Source organism: Myodes glareolus, chromosome 26 (assembly GCF_982192425.1).
Source record: "Myodes glareolus chromosome 26, mMyoGla1.1, whole genome shotgun sequence".
Lineage (NCBI taxonomy): Eukaryota > Metazoa > Chordata > Mammalia > Rodentia > Cricetidae > Myodes > Myodes glareolus.
Window position 1 is genome coordinate 21,716,361 of NC_142051.1, and position 21,612 is coordinate 21,737,972.

At 37.1% G+C, this 21,612-nt stretch overlaps 1 protein-coding gene across 6 annotated transcripts in view; it reads left to right on the plus strand.

The window, feature by feature from the left end:
* The window catches only part of Nav3 (neuron navigator 3), a 740,499-nt gene that overhangs the window by 495,741 nt on the left and 223,146 nt on the right, over positions 1–21,612 (plus strand). For all 6 annotated transcript variants that reach the window (XM_085683469.2, XM_085683465.2, XM_085683467.2 and 3 more), the window contains 2 exons: positions 9,492–9,609; positions 10,259–10,311. In XM_085683469.2, the coding sequence (XP_085539595.2) occupies positions 9,492–9,609; positions 10,259–10,311 (171 nt within the window). The remainder of the gene's footprint in view (positions 1–9,491; positions 9,610–10,258; positions 10,312–21,612) is intronic.

The following is a 21,612-nucleotide window of genomic DNA, read 5'->3' on the forward strand; positions in this document are numbered from 1 at the left end:
TGTGCCTGCATAGCCACAAATAGGACTGAGGCTCAACATGAGCACCTCAAGGAAAAACCGCATCAAAACTTTTTAGCAGTCTGCACCCAGAATAGCAATTCACTGATCCCTTGGTCCCCTGAGTTCTGTAGCCAAATTAAGGGGCTGCCTGTGACCAACTCTCTCAAGCTAAGCAAAAGTGCCTTGTCTTGTGTCTTAAGTGAGTTTCCAACTTTCTTTGTTGATCGTGTCCAATCACTCTTGATTTCTTCTTCAAAAATTAAAGTCTACAAGACTGTAAAGATGTTAACAGAATGTGTAGTTAGAGCATCATGACAAAGGTGTACAAAGACGTTAACCAAGGGCAATAGATATCTACGGAAAAATGTGTTCGTCAGATATGATAGGGCTCATTATACATTCTGTACAGCTGTTACTTTATTCCCAAGGCTTACACAAGATTAAACCAGCCAGCATGCTAGCAGGGATAGGGGAGGGGATCATGGAGTGCTACACCTCTGTTGACAAAAGTGGTTGCTGAAGTAGGGAGAGCCAGTTTTCTTCAGGTATGCTGACACCGAGAAACTACTCAGGAAAGATGGTCTTACAGCCATTTCTGCACAGCACTATGTGAACTCAATGGGTTTAAAAGAGCACATGAAGTTAGTATGGAAAAGTGATGGAGAACAAGGGAAAAATTGGTGGGAAGGGATCAGTAGATAAATTTGATCACAACATACTATATGAATGATTTATTAAATAAAAATATAGCATATAATTTCTCTCAAGACTAAGGTTTTTGTACCATATGCAAGAATATGCTGTTCTGTATTAGAAGTGGCTTAGTTATTTATGGTTTAAAATTCAGTCTTTGAGAAAAAGGCTCGCTCATATCCAGGTTCTCCCTTTTTCCTCTCTCTCTTCTCTCTCTGAGGCTATTGTCTGGTCAGTGAGCAAGACTGCTGCTTATCATGACAGCAAGGGTAAAGCCATCAGCACTATCGCTGTTCATAAGTGCTCAGATGCAATGATGCCTGTCAGACTTGAGTGATCATACCCTGTCTGCGCCCTTCCGGCCTTCCTACTTCCCAGTGTCAGGTCGATTTGCCTGCCTTGTTTTGATTTCCCTCATCTCTGGGCTCACTGCTTTCTTTCTTGAGAAGATACCTATGGAAGGGGCCGGGCATGAATGCTTTTCTAGGCTCTGGCATTGAACATTTGCTTTTTTTTTTGCTCTGAGCCAAGGTCTCCTGTGAAACTCAGCCCAAAGGGATGCCTGTCAGGTTCTTTCTCTGGTCCTTCATTTCCTTCTAATGTTTGGTTCCAAGGAATGCTCACATCATTGGTCACTCTCTTTCAGCAGCTCTTTATGATCTCAGTGTACCTATTCGTTTGTTGTCCTCTGAGGTATATATATATATATATATATATATATATATATATATATATATATATATATGTATTATGCTTACAGTTAATATCAGTGCAAAATAATTTTGAAAATAGAAAAACACATTTTAAATATCATCAGAGAAATATGATGAACATTCAAGCTGATAGACATGTAAACTAGCATTGTAATCATGAACCTTAATGTCTCTTGAAACCCAAGAGATATTTATTAATTTAGAATTTGTTATCTTACAATAGATTAATTTTAATTTTAGAATCAGAAGAGTCTCTGTGTCTGGGGAATAATGGTTCTTTGAGGAATGGAGTGTTACTGCCTTAGTGCAGAAAAGAAAGGAGTATTGGATGAATAAATGCAGGGTGACCTTGACTCATCTAATGCTTGGAAATCTAGTCACACATGCTGCATTTATAAAACACGCCGATGATCATCACGTCTTTCATCCAGATAAATCTAATTCCGACTGAAGAATCTTGACCGCCTCCATTCCTTAGACGACTTGCCATTCATTAAACATAAATCATTGCATGCACATAAGTAGCTTAGTATTACCTATGGAGTAAATAAAACAGGCCTAAAGGTTTATATGTAGCTGAGTGACAGGTTATACACAGCACGCTCGTCAAGAACTAAAAGGAACTTGCAAGTGGTGGTGGCACACGCCTTTGATCCCAGAACTCAGGTGGCAGAGCCAGGAAGAATTCATGAGTTTCAAGGCAACCCTGGTCTACAGAGTAAATTGCAGGTCAGCCAGGGCTGTTACACAGAGAAACCCTATCACAAATTTTAAAAAAAAGAAGAAAGAGAAAAATGAAAAAAAATGAGCAATGGTTTACACAATTAAGAGCAGTTTACCTCTAAATTAAATGGATTAAATGACAGTGTGTCACAGACAGATTGCCTGAGTTTGTAGACTTTGAACTGACAGCTAGGGAACCTGTATGGGACCAACCTAGGACCTCTGCATGTAGGTGACAGTTGTTTATCTTGATCTGTTTGTGGGGGCCCCCAGTGGTGGGATCAGAACCTGTCCCAATGCATGAACTGGCCTTTTAGAACCTGTTCCTCATACTTGGATGCCTTGCCCAGCCTTGATGCAGTGGGAGAAGCTTGTTTCTACCTCAATTTGATATGCCATGCTTTGATGACTCCCATGGGAAGCCTGCATCTTTTGAAGGGAGAAGGATTGGATGAGAGGGTAGATGGGAGGTGGGGGAAGGAATGGGAAGAGCAGAGAGAAGGTAAACTGTGGTTGGTATGAAAAATAAATGAAATAATTTTATAAAAACAAAAATAACAATAAAAAGCAGTATGCTTTTGCCAATAACACAAATCAAGTTCAGGGTTCTGTGGGGCATCAAAATACATCTTCCTCTGACGTCATTTTCTGTGATGGGTTCATGACACAAGATATATATGTACTATGTATGCATTTGTGTTGGATTTATATCATTCTTTAATTTTATAATAAAACTGGTTTTTTATTATATGTATTATATGACATATGCATGAACTCATAGAGACTATGGAAGCGGACACAGGGTCTGCATAGGACAAGGCAGATGGGGTCACAGGGTTGAGCGGAGAAGTGGACACACAACCCATCCCTCACTCAGAAGCTATCTCCAATTGATAACCACTCAAGGGAAAAGTTAGTTTTCTACAACTGAGTCTCATTGGGTATACAAACCTCACTCAAGGACAAGTCTCTGTGGTCAGCAGTAGATGGCCAACACATAGTGAACTTAATGGTATTTTTGTAGATTTTTTTTGTTTTATAATAATTTGTCTAAGATCTTTTTGTAAATCTTATAGTCATTTTTCTTTTTAACCTTAAAGTCTATCTCTAATATTTTGTGTTTTCTAACTTTGTTTTTAATTGGTTTTCTGTGAGTGGGAATGCATGTGTGTCTGCCTTTGTATGTGTTTTCTGTGTCTTTTCTTTGGCCCCTTTTCTTCTGTTTGTTTTATCATATTCTGTTTCATTTGCTTTTTACTTTTATCTTATGTTAATTTATTGTTACTATTACTTTAAATGCCTGTTTGTTTTCAAATGAAAGACTGTGAATTTGGGTGGGTAGGGGTGGGACAAGTGGGGAGATCTAGGAGGAGTTGGGGAGGACAAGCCATAATCAAGATGTATTGCATGAAAAAAGTCAATTTTCAATAAAAATGAAATTAAATAATAATAAGGGCATATTCCTAAGAGGTCATTACAACTTGTAACTGATTTCCTTAATTATTTCATGTTATTATAATTAGATGAATATCTTGGGTTTAAGGAGTTAACAGTAACCATGGTTCTTTGAAAATTATTACAATTCTAATTATAATGAAAATATATATTTAAACAGAAAACTAGTTGTAATATATTTAACACTTAATAAATTAATTAAGTGGAAGGCTATGTCAGATTTCATTTATACTTCAGAGAAATTTTGTTCAGAGATAATGGTAATATTGCCTGTTTTATGAATGAGGAGTCCCTGGTACTGAGTAAATAAATACTCAGTTAGTGGACCTTACATGGATGGCAAGTGATAGAACTTACACTTAATGCTGTAGAATATGTCATCTAAAAGCACATATTATATAATAGGCCAAAAATTCACGTTGATGCATGATACATTTGACTTATTCTAATTACTGTAAGTGAGCTTATGCTTGCATAAATAAACACACTTCTATATGTATAAAAACTTATAATATGATTTCTGATTAGATTTTGGACAATATAATCTTCATAATTTTTCTTTAGTTTCCAACGTATAATTCATAGAGATGTAAATGCAATTTGTTAGCTAAAAATACTTGAAGAACACTGACTTTGGAAATTAGGAGTTAGTCATTTTTGAAGCATTGTCCTAAAGCTTGACAATGAAAATACTCAATGAGTTTGAACAGAAATTGCCAAATATATTGAGTTTATATTCATTTTATATTACTCCCATTTATGTGAATTTCTTCACTCAAGAACTTCTAGTAATTCACAGTTTAATCCTGGGAAATATAACATTTCCTAACTCAATCAACTGGCGCTGAAAAGTTTCATAGGATGACTGTGTTGTATGTTAATGAACCAAAGGAAGCTGCAGTCCAAGCCCAGCACCAGAACATAATTTATCATCCCCTCTACATCAGTTCGAACAACAGAAGTTAATGACAGTTGACAGGGCTGTTTGCATTCTCTCTCATCAGAGCATAACAGAAAGTTGACTAGTGAGTTTTTTGATTTCTTACCATGTCTTCTATTCATGTCCACTCCCTCATTGGAGAGACACCTCCTTTTCCCCACTGTGTTGTAAGGAGGCTGCTTGTTTGTTCTTGGCTGCTTAGCCCTGAAATAACCATGCAGAAATTGTATTAATTAAATCACTGCTTGGCCCACTACCTCTAGCTTCTTATTGGCTAACTCTTACATATTAATTTAACCCATTTTTATTAATTTGTGTAATGCCAAGTGGCTGTGGCTTACTGCCTAAATTTCTGGCATCTGTCTCTGGCAGGGCTACATGGCTTCTCTCTGACTCCACCTCCTTCTCTCAGCATTCAGTTTAGTTTTCCCAGTTCTACTTAAGTTCTGTCCTGCTATAGGTTCAAAGCAGTTAGTTTCTTTATTCATTCATGGTAATCACAGCAAACAGAGGGAAATCCCACATCACCAGTGTTTTCCTCAACTCACCTAGTTTCAATTTAAGAATTTGAAGAAACAATCTGGGTATGGTGGTGCATACCTGTAATCCCAGTGCTTGAGAAACTGAGGCAGGGGGATTGCTGCACTTTCATAATCATCTGGGGCATAGACATGAATTTAAAATTAACCTGAGATATATAACAAGATCTTCTATAAATAAATGAATAAATAAGTAATCTAGATAAAATATGTTTTAATCATTTATAATATATAATTATATTTTGTTCTGTGATTGTTTTATGTTTCTCCAGTTTTGACATTCTTTTGGTATGTTCAGTTTTCCCCTCTCCTGATTTCCTTGTAGGTTATCATTTCTTTTACTTACAGGAAGTATATATGTTCATGCAAAAGGATAATTAGCTAAAAGTTTTTGTGTGTTATTTTTAGCCAGAAATGAGTTCTCAGTTCATTCATTTAGTTACTGATTTTTCAATCAGGGCTGTATTCTAAGCATACTTTCAGGCAAAGACCTCAGGTGTGAAATCCCCTGGAGAAAATCCGGAAGTAAACAGACAAGGTCTGCTGGACCAGCCTGAGGCTTTCTTATCAGTAGTTAAAGCCAGCTGACTGGCTTCCATCTGTTTCCCTAAATTTCCTGAAAGAGTTGTACCCATGGCTCTTTCAGTGTGCATTGGTGGGTAAAGCTATTGTTTTGCTATTTATATACTTCATTCAGTTTGTTATTTAAAATAAATATTTCTTTTCATGTTAGCTCGAGTCTTCCTAAAATAAAATCCAGGCAGCATGGAAGGTGGTGCAGTAGCCTTTAGTAGAGGTACTGAGGTGACCACTGTACTTCAATCCAGTCTCGTAGCTCAGGAGGCAGAGAACCCAGAAGCCGCAGCTAATCAGAAGATACGCATCTGACAGAAGTATAGAGCCAGAAGTCAACACTGCAAGTTCTTCAGCCTTTGCTCCGGTTTTTCCAGTTGCTTCATCTCCGTGAGGCAATAACCTGAACAAGTCTTTACTCTCAAGTTAGCCTAGCAAAGAACAGCAAGATGTCACAATGCTGGCCATGGTGTCAGGGAATTCTTTGGGAGTAACTCTGTGTCACAGGCTTTAAAGAGGTGATACTTGATTCATCTTGGCACAGTTTTCTGATGCAAGGTTCACTATCCACCCTATTTTACAGTTTAGAAAGAGTGGGTAACTTTCCAAAGTTCACAGTGGTGGTGAATTCTCCAGGGCCTCATATTAGATTTGTCTGACCCCTGACACCAGTCTCCTCTTTGTGGGTCCTTTAAAGTCAGCCCATGGCTCGGTGACCCCTGCCTATGGAGAGACTGCTACAATCCGAGTGGAACTCAGGCCATTCTTCATCTGGAACGGTGTGACCTTAGAATTCTACTACTTGGATGAAGTGCAGATAAAAGGAGTATACTAAATGTTTTAAATTTATAAATCTTTACAAACAGCAAAAGAAATATTTTCAGTCATGCAAATAGAAAGCAACCTTAAGCTTCACCAAATAAGTGGATATGAAAGGGCTGCCAAATAAACGATTTGCATTTTGATTTAGAGAGAGCCATGAGTCATTTTGTTTTTCTTTCTTTTTCTCTCACACAATACGTCCCGACTTCGGTCTCCCCTTTTTCCCCTCCCTCCCCTCCTCTTAGCATCCCCCCCTCATTTCCCCCAGATCCACTACTCCTTCATTTCTCTTCAGAAAAGATCAGGCCTCCCAGAAATATCAGTTGAACATAGCATAACAGCATGCAAAAAGACTAGCGACAAATCCTCATATCAAGGCTGGGCGAGGCAACCCAATAGGCAGAAAAGGGTCCCATGAGCAGGCAAGAGATTCAAAGCTTTGCTACTTTACAAACAACATGAATCATCGATATGAAAAATCAACTGACACATACCAACCTAGTCTTTCTTACGTATCTATACACCTTTAATTATTCACACAGTGAGGTAAATAAGAATTACCAGATATACCTAAGATATTCCTTGATATGTTCTAAAAGTATATCATCTGTGTGTTTTCATACTTTTGGAATGTTTCTACTCAGTAATACCCTGAAAATGTTTATCAGGCCCACTTATATGTTTAACCATATAAAGTATCAGTGTATTAATATTCATATAAATATTCAGTTATAAATTAAGTAAAATCATAGTCAGAAAGATTAATTATCCTCTGACAGGAGTACTAAACTTTTTCTGCAATAGGCTATCAAGAATATTGATGCAAATATACGTGAAGTGACTTTTAGAATTTCTGTTAAATTGTTACTTAAAAAACAAAAATTATAGAGTGCAGTTTTAATTTTGTACCTAGTAGGGTATGTGTCTGTGTGTCTGTGTATCATCTGTGTGTGTATGCCTGTGTATGAGTCTGTTTCTTTGGGTGTGTGTGTCTGTGTTTTTGTCTCTGTGCAACCCTGTGTCTGTCTGTCTGTCTGTCTCTCTCTCTCTCTGTGTGTGTGTGTGTGTGTATAAAAATGTGCTAAAATGGTAAACTGTTGTTTAGATATACTCCATACTCATTATAGAACATTTTGTAGCAAGCTAATCAAAATTATGAAGGGTCGCAACTTCTGGGAAACCTTCCCAGTTTTGTTTTGTCTCATATACTTCTGATTCACTAATTACAACGTATGAATTTGTTTTCTCAGAAGTAGTCAGGTCTTGTTTTCCAGCTCTGTATCCTTAGCTATTCCTTAGGTTCAACCAGGAGGATCACAGTGTCTATGCTTGTGTAAGCCACAGTAGAAACTCAAGGCTGACCCAGTCACGTTAGGGAGAGCTTATCTCTAGCACAGTGGTAAAGTCTTGCCTATGAAAGGTACCAGATATGAGCTCTAGCACTATAAGAAAACAATACATTTAGTTTATTTAAATTTCTATTTCATGTGTGTGCATATATGTTTACCATATACTTAACTGATTCCTAAAGAGGACAGAAGAAGGAAACAGATCCCTCAGAACTGGAGTTAAAGACAGTAGTGAACTGCCATGTGGATGTTAAGGCCCTAACCTTGGTCCTCTGCAAGAGTAGTAAGTGCTTTTAATTCTGAGGAGTCTCTCCAGCACCAAATCTTTAAATAGTAGTTTTTCTCTTTGTTTTCCTTTGTTGGCTGGTCACCCTGAGATAAAACTTACTCTTTTGACCTAGACTGTACTCATTTCAGGCATCCTCTGACAGTCACGGTTTCTCCTTAGACTCAGCCTTTCTGGAGCTTCTTCCTTGCCTGGGTCACACCCTCTGCAGGGAAGATTCTTTCATGGATTTCTCATATCTGAGTTTTATCATCCCAGCTCTGAGCCCACTATTCCTAATAACACTTTTGTGTGACTTTTAAAACTGATTTGTCTTTTCATCGCATGTACCTACGTATGTCTATGTATGGGAATATGCATTGGTGTGTTTTGCTTTCGGGGTCCAGAGGAGTGCATATGAGCCCTGGGATCTTAGATGACAAGGCAGGTGACAGTGAGCAACCCCAAGTCGGTGCTCTGTTAGAATAGCACATACTCTCAACCTCGAAGCCATGATTCCAGCCACCTTTGTCTGTTTCTTGTTTCCTCTTCTCTCTTCTCATTTCAATTTTTTAAATATTATGTTCTATAATAATCTACCTTGTAACACAGTTACTAATGAATCACCCATGCAATTGAAACATCTTCAAGTCTAATAGACTAATAACGTTTTAAGAAGTAACTTTTTTGTGCGTATGTGTGTGGCATTCTTGAAACTTCAAGTTTTCTTTATATCATGACCAGCCAGTTGCTGGAATCACCTATTTGTAAGCCAAATTGCCAACCCTGTGGTTTACAATACACGTCTCTGTTCTGTATTGTAATTGTAACTCCATTTGCTGCCTCCCTGTTCTAATACAAACACATTTCAGGAGGTTTAAATAAGAGATGACAGTCCAAACAAAATATCTTAGACAGGAAGGCATTTGCAATTATTTCATAAAAGGATGCCAAAATATTGTCACATACAGTATCTCAGATGGCAAATTCAATAATGTCTCTTCGGAGAAACACATTTCTACAAAGTTCCTCCATAAATCAGACCAGGTGGCTTCCCTTTACACAGACAGGATTATTTTCAAAATAAAGGGGGGGGGAGGAAAAGAGCAGAGAGAAAATGCAAACTGGTTCCATTAGCGATCTCCTCCCGAGTCAGCTGGGAAGGGAGTTTTGCTTGGTCACAACTGACTAGTCCATGGTTTTGAAAGGAATGATTCATCGTCCTTTGAAACAAGAGATAAGTGGGGGGAAAGAGCCGTTTAAAAATGACTTTACAACTGTTTCCTTTGGAGCTGTGACTTCTTTAGCTGGAATGCGATCCCGAACAGTTTCCCTCCGAGTCTTGCATTTGCCTTGAGCAGTTTCTTGTCTCTCTTCTCCCACGCCCCATCTCACTTCTTCCCTCCCTATCTTCCACAGATTTACACGGACTGGGCCAACCACTACCTGGCAAAATCTGGCCACAAGCGGCTGATTAAGGATTTGCAGCAGGACATTGCGGACGGGGTCCTTCTGGCTGAGATCATCCAGATCATCGGTGAGACCTGCCCTCTGACAACTCCGAGGGGTTCTCTGCTCGCTACTCTTTCGCGACGTTGTAGTTTAGGTCTGGTGCGTACAGAATCGTCTCATGTGTCCAAGACAGGAGTGTTCCTGTCTCCCATTTAATTAAATATGTTTACGTGAGACTGAAAAAGGCATTCTGGCCACACTCTGCAATAGCTCAAACTGTGTCTTTACATATATATAGCATTGTCAGAAAGGAAAGCCTCGTTAAACCATATGCCTCCCATGTGTGTGTTTCCTTAACCGGAGGAGCTCATACACTGAGACTCCTTGAAACTGGATCCTGATCCAGCAGGGACATTTGTGAAAGGTTTCGTCTCAGCAGTCATTTGGCCCAGCTGGAAAGCCAGCAGCAACTTCCTCCTCACTCACTTTTTTTTCCCCTTTTTTCCTTTGCTTGATTGGTGCACATGGAATTGTTGGCTGATAACAAGTTGGCTCCCTTGTCCCTGGCTTGGGAGGCTGAGTAGGGGAAGCAGTGACATTTCTGCTTGGTGTTTTTAATTTTTTACTTTATTTTAAAGGTCGTCTTTCCCCCCCCCCCCCCTGTGCGTGTTTCACTTCATTGCTTAAGCATGTTGTTCTGTTTTTCTCTCTTTTGTTTTATTTCTTGGTTTTAGCCAATGAGAAAGTGGAAGATATCAATGGATGTCCTAGGAGTCATTCTCAGATGGTAAGAATCTGATTTCTTCTCAATCTCCGCACTTAGCCCCCTTTCCAAAGTTAACTGCTTTTGCACCATTGCTTAGACTTCTCTGCATGCCTTCCTGCCTGTGTAAGAGACCATGGGATCCCATTCTGCCCTCTGCATTTCCGTGTGCTCAGGGTCAATGAGGAAGCACCATGCAGTGGGGAATTTGGACCACTGTGTAACATGTTCCTCGGTGTTTATTCTGACTCGGGACCTCTTGTTTTCTTTTACTTTTCTTCTTTTGTTTGTTCTGATGTTTTATAGTTTGCAATTCTTTACACTGGGCTTTCTGTCAGTAAACTTGATTGCCAGTTGAAAGTCACACATTTTGCTTGAGCAGCTGTTTTAAATAATAGAGCTAGCCATGTGCCTTTTGAAAGTATAACTGTGTTACTTGTTCATCACAAAGTTCAGTGTGAGCACATGGTTCTTGCCACCCTTGGGAACAGCTCTGAGGGTGTGCTATAGCATATACTCAAAACAATGTGCCATTCTGAGATAAGGTCCATTGTAGCTTCCAGAAAGCCCTCTGTCCGAAGGCCCCTTACTTCACCCATGTCTCCCCTTTCCCACCTAGCAAAGCTTAACATTTATAAATAAAAACAGAGATTGATAGGCTGCTGAGATAAAAACAAACAAACAAGCAAACCCTAATCACAAAACCACAACTTCATTTTCTGGGATGAACTTAAGACAGAAGAATGCCTCCAGTGAAGACATTCCAGGCAGTTTCCAACCCGAATAACAGCCCAAGTCTCTCCAAATGAGATTGCTTCAGAGAATACTCCTGTTAGCACAATGTAGGCATTTTGAGTGTTTAATGAATCCCTGTCATGGGTTTGTTCAAAGGAAAAACTCATGGAATTCCTAAACCCGCTGACCTGCTTCACTTAAAGTCAAAAGACTGAAATCCAATGTAATAAAAATTTTATTTTTCAAGAGTGATTCATTAGGCTGCTTAAAACTTGAAAACTCAAAAAAAAACCTATTAAAATGTCATGATCTGTAGTTGTTGTGATAAATAAAATTCACCATCAAAGATAAGGTCTCTATAAAAGATTTCAGCTTTATAGGTCTTTCCTGATCTAATTACTTTCAACGTAAATGATTCTCCGTGGAAATTAATTACATTTGCTTTGTAAAGTTTTACTGTTGGCATGCGACAATAGGATAGCTGCAGATTCTGCTGCAATAATAGTTGTGTGATGCTGGAAAACCCACAAACTCCCTGGACTTTCTCAGTTGCGAAAGACATGTTAATGGAATGTTTTTATTTATTATATAAAAATTAGTGCCTCTATATACACTAATTAACATAATATGCAAATACAGAGTAATTTTATTGGAAATTTGATGAGGAGCATGTGAATGGATTAACACCTGCTCAAATATTGCAATGGCTTTCACTTGACAAATTGGTCCCTGGAACTCATGTATGTGTCTTTTTAACCCTAACACTTGATAGTGTTTTCATTATTTTAATAATGGGCAAGTGGTAGACACTATAAATCTAGATCAGTGGTTCTCGACCTTCCTAATGCTACAACCTTTTAATACAGTTTCTCACATTGTGGTGACCCCCCCACACCATAAAATTATTTTTGTTGCTGCATCATAACAATAATTTTGCTACTGTTATGGAATCATAATGTAAATATCTGTGTTTTCTGATGATCTCAGGTGACCCCTGGGTCATCTGACTCCCAAGGGTCGTGACCCATGGGTTGAGAACCAGTGCCCTAGTGCTTTCCATCTACTCTGCTATCCCGATTTTACGCTGCTTTTTGAGGCTCTGAACTCCAGACAAGCTCATACTTGATTACAGGGAAAAAAAAGTCTCCAAAGCTCAACATGAGACAGGCAATCCTCTGATGTTTATCTAAAGTATCTGCACCTAGCATTTTTCCAACTGGAAAAGTATCTCAGCATAGACTCGGTTATTTTTTTATGGCTTCCTGATTATTCTTAGCCCCGCCATGCAACGGTTGATATGCATGGTACCCCTGCTTCTGAAGACAGAAAGAAACCCAAAGATTCGAAAGTGATGATGTTGTGAGAACTGTGACTTCCTCCCTCTAAAGTGCTAGTTGGAGTTCCATTTCATCTCGAATGAAGATATCTTGGTTTATTTCTTTCTGACTAGTTGAACTTCAAAGCTGAAGTGAACATGAACTCTCAATGTTAATGCAGAAGAGAAGCTGTGTAACAGATGTAATTTCCAACTGGACTATTTTTGTCACTGTATTTAGAGTTTTTATTGGCACTTGTAATTAATAAGTACAAAATCGATACTGGAGCCGAGACCAGAAAGGAAAAGTCAGACAGGTATGGCAGTATGACTAGGTGAATGGATCAAGCATCTGCTCTAGTCAGATGCGGCTGAGTGTTATCACACAATGCAAGGTTCCACCTCAGTCATAGAGCGCCATCCTTGCACACAAGAAGGACTTTCAGTACATCTTACATATCCTGTCTTTTGTCACCCTGGCTGAAGTCTGTGTTTAAAATAACAATAACAATAGCAACAACAGCACCCAAAGAGGACAGAATCTTCTAGTACTAGATTATCTGGATTTACATCTCATACTCTATGGCCACTCTAGAATTATTTGAAGTACTTAATACTAGAGTTTTTGCTGACCTGGATCTGCAATGTATTGATTCGTTTTCATATCAACCAGGTAATTCACAGTTAGTCACTCTCTGCCACCAGCCTTAAAGGAGCAGGGAGAGGGACATTTGACTGACATTCAACTCTGATGAAGATCAGAGTTGCAATATAAGTGCAGGACAACAGCAGAGATGCATGGGGAAGAATAAAGGGACCCAGAAGGGAGGGATCTTGATGTATTCTAGAACAAACTCTGTGGTTTGAGTCTAGCTAGGAATGTCTGAAGGGAAAGACAGAACCTAATCACGGAAGGGCCATGCTAAGAGCTTATGTTGGGGTTTTAAATCAGTAGAGGATAAATTGAATCATTTTTAATGCTAGTCTATGTCGATATCTGATACAAGTGTTTAAAGTCATTTATAAGGCAACCTGAAGATAACAGAGTGTATATTAGACATAAGCTAGATGTGGAAGATGGCAAAGAAGGGGAATTTTCAAACATTTCATTTACATTTTTATTTTTTATTTTTATTTTTATTTATTTATGTTTTGCCAAATGAGCAAGGTGAGGCTCACAGGTGAAAGGAAAAATGACACGTCTATATTTTGACAGGCCAAGTTTAATGCCCATTGGAACACAAAGCTGGGGATAACTACGTTGTTACGTTGAGCTTCTATCCGAGGAAGTTACCGTTTCAAACACAGGTGATGGATAGCAAGGAGGAAATCTTGCAGGAGGCCTGTGTAAATTCAGCAGGGGAAAGGTTTGTGATGGGGGAACATTAACATGGATGAGGTAGGAATCCGGAGAGGGAGAATGGTGAGACAGCCCTCACAGAGACAGTGGGTCACAGGGGTAGCTTGCTAATGCTCAGGATCGATGCTCTAGTTTGAGCTATGGTATATACTTCAGCACAAATACTGAGTAAAGTGAGTTGAATAGGATGTAGCTAATGCTGTCACATGCTACCTAGTCTGGCGATTATGCTGGAATGAAGAAGTCAGCTTTGGTAATCAGATGAGTGTTCATAACCTATCCAAGAGGATCCTTCTACAGAGGGATAGTCTGTTATGTTGTAATGGCCACTGTGGTACCCATTGAACCACACATCACTTTTAGGGGATCCTATCAAAGAGAAAAAAAGAAAAGATGCTTGAGAGACATCTTGGCTGAAGGGAGATATTTTTCAGTGGTGGGAAAAAAAGAGAAGATGGCAGTAGGGACTAGAAAGATGGCTCAGGTCATGAGTACCTGCTGTTCCTTGCCAGCATTCAGGTTCCATACCCAAGACCCCCTAGTGGTAGCTTGAAACTGTCTGTAACTCTAGTTCCTAGGATTTGACACCCTATTCAGCCTCCATGGGCTTCAGGTACACAGGGTACGTAGACATATGTGCAGCCCAAGCACTTATACACGTAAAATAAAGATAAATAATCTTTTGATAAAAAGAATGCAGCAGTAGAAAGAGAAGAGGATTCATGGCAGCAAGGATGTAAGTGATGGAATGAGTGGGAGGTATGAGGGAAGGGGCACAGGACGTAATTGTGAAGTCTTTATAAAAAATTGGCAGTGATGGAAGGATGATAAAGACAAAGCAGAGCCATTTTTCTCTATGTCATGTTATAGAAGTCATAGAGATGTGAATGTATGAAAGGTCAGTATTTGAAGTAGAATAAACTAAAGTTTAAGAAATTTCATTCATTTTAGTAAGGACCAGAAGTTTAGATAATGCTAATATACTCTTTTTTTGTTATTCTCTATTGCTTTTCTTATAAGAAATAAAAAATTGATAAAGATATTGTACATTATACACTGTGAACTATAAAGTACCTTATATGATGAAAGCAAATTTATGTATGCACATGCTTATAAAAGAATATAACAATCGTACTATAGATAGCATGGTCCAGACATCACATATTTAAGATAAATTTAAACTTATCCCCTTTGAAATATCTAGCTATCCCACTCTGGATTTCAAAAAAAATTGCTATGTATTATCAGTGAATTTCAGATCATCATCATCTTGAAACATAGAAATAGTTTTGTGGGGTCTGAACAAACACTATATTTAACATCATTTGAAGATGAAGTTATTAATATGGGTGACACCTGTTGAGTCATTTCTAGGTAGGTATTACTCAAAACCAAAATATATGCTGCATGACATAACTTTGCTGAGCTTACATGAGGAAATAAATTTGTAAACTCCAAATACCAGGAATATCCTGAATGCTTAATAGATTAAAAATAGCAAAAGAAAAATGCTCAACATTTATTTGAAAGGCAGAGGCACAAGTGTGAGATTCTCAAACAAGAATCTTAGACATGTAGGAAAATTGTTTTGAAACAAGTTTTTCTTCATCTTAAGATAGACTGTTATATTTAGGGATCTTCAGAAGTGCCCAGATGATTTAGGAATTTGATGGTTCGAAATCTTTGCCAGGCAAGAATTATTTTCTCTGACATAGTTGAGAATTAGAAATGTGTGGCTTAAGGCTCTCTGTATTTTTTAAACTGAAGTCCTCTATGTGACCCTATTTCTAACTCAGCTGTGGTTTAATCACAACCTTTAGCTGTACTCTCTTTTATTTTCTTCTGTATGTTATTGTGTAAAATTTGCTGATAAATGACATTTTGGAATGTTTTCTTTCTTAATTTCTTTTAAGATTGTTCTTAGAAGATAGAAAAGTAGAACTTAGCATGCCCTTCTATATGATTCCATGATCCATAAGATACTAGCTTCTAAAAGAAATTCTATCCAAATTTCACAGACATTTTACCCACTTCTGTAGTTAGTTTTGTTGGGAAGTGACCCACTCATGGTGAAAATGTGTCCCATATTTTCACCAGTTTTGTGCCCTTCCACGTTTTAATTCTTTGAGTCCCCAACTGGGATTGTTGTTCTCTTGAGGGTTTTTTTTTTTTTTGTGTAAGACAAGAAGAGAAGCTTTTAACAGAATAGAGAAGAGATAAAATACTAGAGTGCTCTAAAATTTTAGTAAAATTGTATGATAAGCACACTCTAGGATTCCAGCCCTTCCACTCACAGGAATTTCCAGTTCCTGACTTTAGGTATCCGCATGGTCCCCCTGCCATGTTGAAAGTTGCTGATTTTGAAATAGCGAGAAAAAGAGACTTATGAAAGCACATATTTTAATGTAAATATTTCCCTGGTGTATTTAGAAACACTACAGGAAAATTATGCTTCATAGTTTCCTTACTGATTTCATTGTTCCCATATCTCTAAATTTGGAAGGAATATAATAAACTGCTCTTTTACAGAATGTATGTTTAAATTTTGAGACTTTCATTCTGACGGTTTTCAAAAGTAAAAGTCTCTATAGAGTTACTTGACTTTTTAGTGAACTATCAAGATGTGTTATACGGGATGAATTGGTCAAATTAATTCTCCTTTTGGCTGTGCCCCAGAAAAGAGAATTGGAACTTGGCTCTGTCCTGCTGTGAAAAAAAAATGGACAACCAATATCACAGTCCAATGGAATTCTGGTTTGATAGGAGTTATGTATTTTTTTATTTTGAAAAAAAATTGATTTTTCTTACCAACATTTTGTCTTATAATACATGCCATTTTTTATCTTTATAGATGTTTTGATTTGCTTTCATCACAGAGTAAGAAAGATGTTTCCTAAATTGCATTAGATGCAGTAAAGAGAAGCAGCGATGAAGCAAGAGACATCATCTCTATGCGGTCTCAGTATACCATTTAAACGCTGGCCTTCCAGCAGATGTATGTTCAAAACTTAGTAGATGAGTCCAAGATACTTGCTTCTCAAAATTATAATTAAATGATTCTAACAAGAATTTAATTAATTATGTGGTTAGTCATGAACAAAACTTATTACATTTTGATAAAAACATATTGTTCATATCTCATGTGTCAAAGAAACATTAGAAATTAATTCTTGGAATCCAAATTTTAGAGGTGGTTCTGAGAATTTGACAATTCATCATGATAATTTGTTGATTGGTTTTTTAACATACAAATCCATGCATACATACACACCTGGAACTAGATGGCTTGTTTATACTATTTTGTCATCAGAACAGCACACATAAGAACCAGGCCTCGTCTAGAATACACGTGGTCCATAGTGAGTAAGTGTAGAAACTGTGGCTTGAACTCATGCCTCAGTCCAAACCTGACAACTTTCAGATTTGTTTATAAAAATGGCATGACCGAATGCAGTCTGGAATTTAGGCCCCTTGATTTTTGGCTGTTTCTCTTCCCCCTCCTTTGATTTAAAACACATAAATTTTAATAGATGTTTTAGGCATATAGCAAATTTCAAAGTTACCAAGGTTTTCCCTAGACTTTCTGTTGGTATATTCACATGTTCCCCAATTATCAACATTCCTCATTGTGGTTAGTCATTTGTATTGGATTGCTTACTTTGTTACACCCTTACTGTTCACAGTCGATAGCTTACATTAGCAATGGTTTAGGGAAAGGTATATTGGCTACTATTCACCAGTGAAATAGTTTTAGCTCTCTGAAATTCCTTTATGATAATCTTCACATCCTTCATATGCCCTATAGACAGTGGCCTTTCAGATTGGCTTCTTTCATTTAGCTGTGTGCATTGAATATCCCTTCACATCATTACCTGATCTGATAACTCATTTCATTTTAGTACTGAATATCATCCTACTGTGTTTGTGTCTGTACTGTTCAGTGTTCATCCATTAGCTCATTGAAGGCTATTCAGTTGAGTTCCAAGTCTTGGGAAGTCTCTATGTAGTTGCTAACATTGTCTTTGGGCAGATGTTTATATGGACATGTCTTCCTATATCTCTATATATCTAATATATTAGATATTCCTATATCTAATATAATATCCTATTAACTATAGCTTAGTAAATATCTGAGATCACTATTGTAGATTGTACAATTTAAGTAAGTTTGTACAGTTTTATAGGACAGTGACACTATCTACAAGAGGCCTCTGCAGTGCTTGTATTCCTATTCGGAATGGAAGTTCAGTTCTATACACCCCGTGAGCTTGATTTGTTCTACATGTTGGATACAGTAGTTAGGTATGGAGTATTAGCTCACTTAGTTTTAATATGAGTCTGTGATGATGTAGGGTCATAACCAACTTTTCATATGCTAGCTGCTGTCAGAGTGTTTTCCCTAGTGTTGCATTCTTTTCAGAACTTTGGTCCCATCTTCTTATCAGATTCCTTTCATTATTTTTGATGTTTAAGGGATCTTTGTGCATTTTAATTTAATAAACTTCATTCTAAAAACCTTGCAAATACACAAAAATTTACAAACAAAAATTTAATAGACCTAAACGCTATACAACTTAATGAACTTCGCTGCAGTAAGAATTGGCATTTGACATGGAAGCTGGAAGCTTTACATTAAATTTTTTGCTTTTACTATTGGATAAATTTTATATACTTACCCACTATCAAAACAAAAATTAACAAATCCATTACAGAATTGGAACTATGAAAACAATTAACTTTATGTCCTCTCTCATAACTCTTGTCTATTTTATATGTAACATATATCTGAAATGTATATAAATAATGTATATGTCCAGTATATGTATTTTATTCAAATTTATGTATCCCATCTATATTTTAGATAACAGACATCTCTGGGAAATATTTCCATATATTTATTGTTCCTCTATTATTTTACCATTTTCTTTTTCAGACAGAAGTTTGAATTTTAGTTTCTCAAGTCTTTCACAGACCCCACATTTCATGATGCATTAAAAAAAGTCATTGCCACATCCAAGATGGCCTAGATATTTTTCCTGTGCCCTCACAGTTTTACTTTTGGTGGTTTACATCTAAATTTATTGTTCACTGTTAAATTAATTTTCTAGAAAGTATGTAAAACTACCATTTAGGTTGGATGTTTTGCATGTGGTACCCAGTTATTTCAGCATCTACTTTTTGACATTATTTCCCTTGATTCTTTGTCAAATAGTTGTTTCTACTTTTATGCCTTTTTTGTAGGCTCTCTGTTATGTTCATTGTGATTTCTCTATTCTTTTTTTTATCTCCACACTTCCTTGATACTGTAGCTGTGTCGTAAGCATTGACATCAGGGATTATGAATACCCAATTTTATTCTTTTCATTTTGTGGTGTTGTATCAGCTACTCTGTGTCTTTTACCTCTACATTCACTGGAATCATTTCTTCATTGTTTACAAAATTACTTTCTGAGGTTTGATTGAGATTGTTCTCTCTCTCTCTCTCTCTCTCTCTCTCTCTCTCTCTCTCTCTCTCTCCCCCTCTATCTCTCCCTCTCCCTCCCTCCCTCCCTCTCATTTTCATATCTCTTTTTTCCTCTCCTGCTGCCAAACTTGTGACATAAATAAGCATTCTTTTCTGAGATCACATGTGTTTCTACCATTTGTGGCAGGAATATAAATGCTCATGTATTTGAGGAAGGGTGTGGTCATAAGACAGAAATACTATTTGTAGATTTTTATGGTTAAATTACTCATTAGGTTTGTGACTTCATGAGGAAACACACAAGCTTCTTTTTGGTTTTGTTTCTTAGGTCCAACTGGAAAGGAAGAACTTATTTAAAATCCTGAACTCTTGAGGTCAATGAACACTGTTGCAGCTTTAGAATGCTGTCATGCTTTATTCTGCCCGTTAGAGTCTGTGGTCATGATGACTCAATGTCATTTGTATCTGAAAACAACTGTTAACATTTGACACTTACTATTATCTACCAAGTTGTTTCAAGAAAAGTTGAAGTGATTTTGAGCAAAAGGAAACTTTTCTGATAAAATCTTTGTGAACTTTCAATATCTATGCCTATATTTACCAACATATAGACATATACATGTAAGATGTACACACTTGTATCACAGCAAATATGTATTTAGGAGAAGTTTATTTATACATATGAACAGTGTATATATACATATTCAATTATATATATAAACAGAAATTAATTCTTCTCTATTTCTAATATAGGTATATGTTTATATTCATATATAAAGATACATAGGTATGCACACACACCTAGTTCCTACTATACAGCTAATCTCATTTTAAATCCTCACAATATTTTGAAAAAAGTAAATCAAAATGTCTTTATTCCCATTTCATACATTAGGAATCTGAGACTTAGATAGTAAACATAACTCAGTTTTTAATAACGTGTGCATTGCAATGCCCAAATGAAAACTAGATTTATTTGACTGTAAAACATTTACACACTTTACCATGGTGCCTATTAAGTACACCATCTCATTTATCTAACTGTGAAACAGCTAAAAATCTAAATCCTGAAAGAACAAAGAAAAAGTATATAAAAGAGACAAATGGAATTCTCTTGAAATTTTCTCTGTCTTGCCCTACAAGTTTGGGAGCAGGAAGCATGAGAGGTTTACATCTCAGTGACATTGGCACCTAATCAAACTTTTTGTTCTCTCTCTCTGAAGAATTGTTTTTTTTTCCTAATAAAAAATAATCACAACTTCAGAAGAAGAGACTTGGAGAGGAGATGCCCACTTTGGCCCAGATTGCCCTGGTTTGCACAAGCTGCGATTTCTATTGATTTCCTCTGCAGATAACTGAATTACCTCCAGGAACTGTTGTACCTAATCATCACCAATCCAGTGAATTAAAAGCATTGAAATTTTGTCTCAGACCTTGAAGCCAGAACCGAAGTAGTTATCACCAGGTCAGAATCAAAATGTCATTTGATCTATGTATCTTTACAATGGCAGAGCAGAATTCCATTGTATGTCATTTCTGGCTTTTGGTGCCAGCTTAATTTCCATGGATTGTGGTCACATCAGTGATCCCATGCTTTGGTCTCTATACATGCACAAAGTTATTAGGTATTTAAGAAATAATTTGAAGATATTTAAACCTTATAAACTTACAAAATATGTGGGGCAAATAGAGTTCACACATTATTCTATCTTTACATACTACACTCACCAGACATCTATTAGACAACTCGTTTATGCTTAACTGTGTGTCTTAACCATGTGCCAATGGTGTAGACACTGAGCCAGGGGAAGAAATAGTTCAATGTCTACATTACATTTGTCAGTACAATGTGAGAGAAATATCACCTTTACTCTATGTTTCTGGGTTTGTGTTTCAATTTGGCTGTATAATTTATTAATAATTAACCCACACAATACAAGGCAGTCTCACTAAGTTACTTTGTAGATGGGTAAAACAAAGTTAATCTTATTAAACTTTATGAGGAAGATTTTTTCAAAGGTTTCTATTTTTATTTTATAAATAACTAGGTGCTTAAAATTCTTTTCAACTTTCTCCCTCCTCTAGCTCTGACAAGTCTGGAGTAGTGAAAACTGAGAAGCAGCATCTAGCCTGCTCGTCTTGCTTCCATACTTAGCATGTAATATAAGATGTGTAGACTGTCTCCTTTTCCATGCAGCATGCTGTGAACCTAAAATATTAGGGCTATGCTGTAAAAATGAAACGCTTTACAATCATTGTTTAAAGTATTCATCATAGGTAAAATTGATTTGTGAAGATTTTCTTACCATTTATCAGTAAAACTAGGTAAAATAAAAACCTCACTCTTTTAACTAAAACATACCATCAACCAAGCTTTAAAATCAGCCTTCACCCTCATCAGAGTTTGGAGGGCATTCTTCTTTAACCCACGTTTGTTTTTGTGTTCTCTTC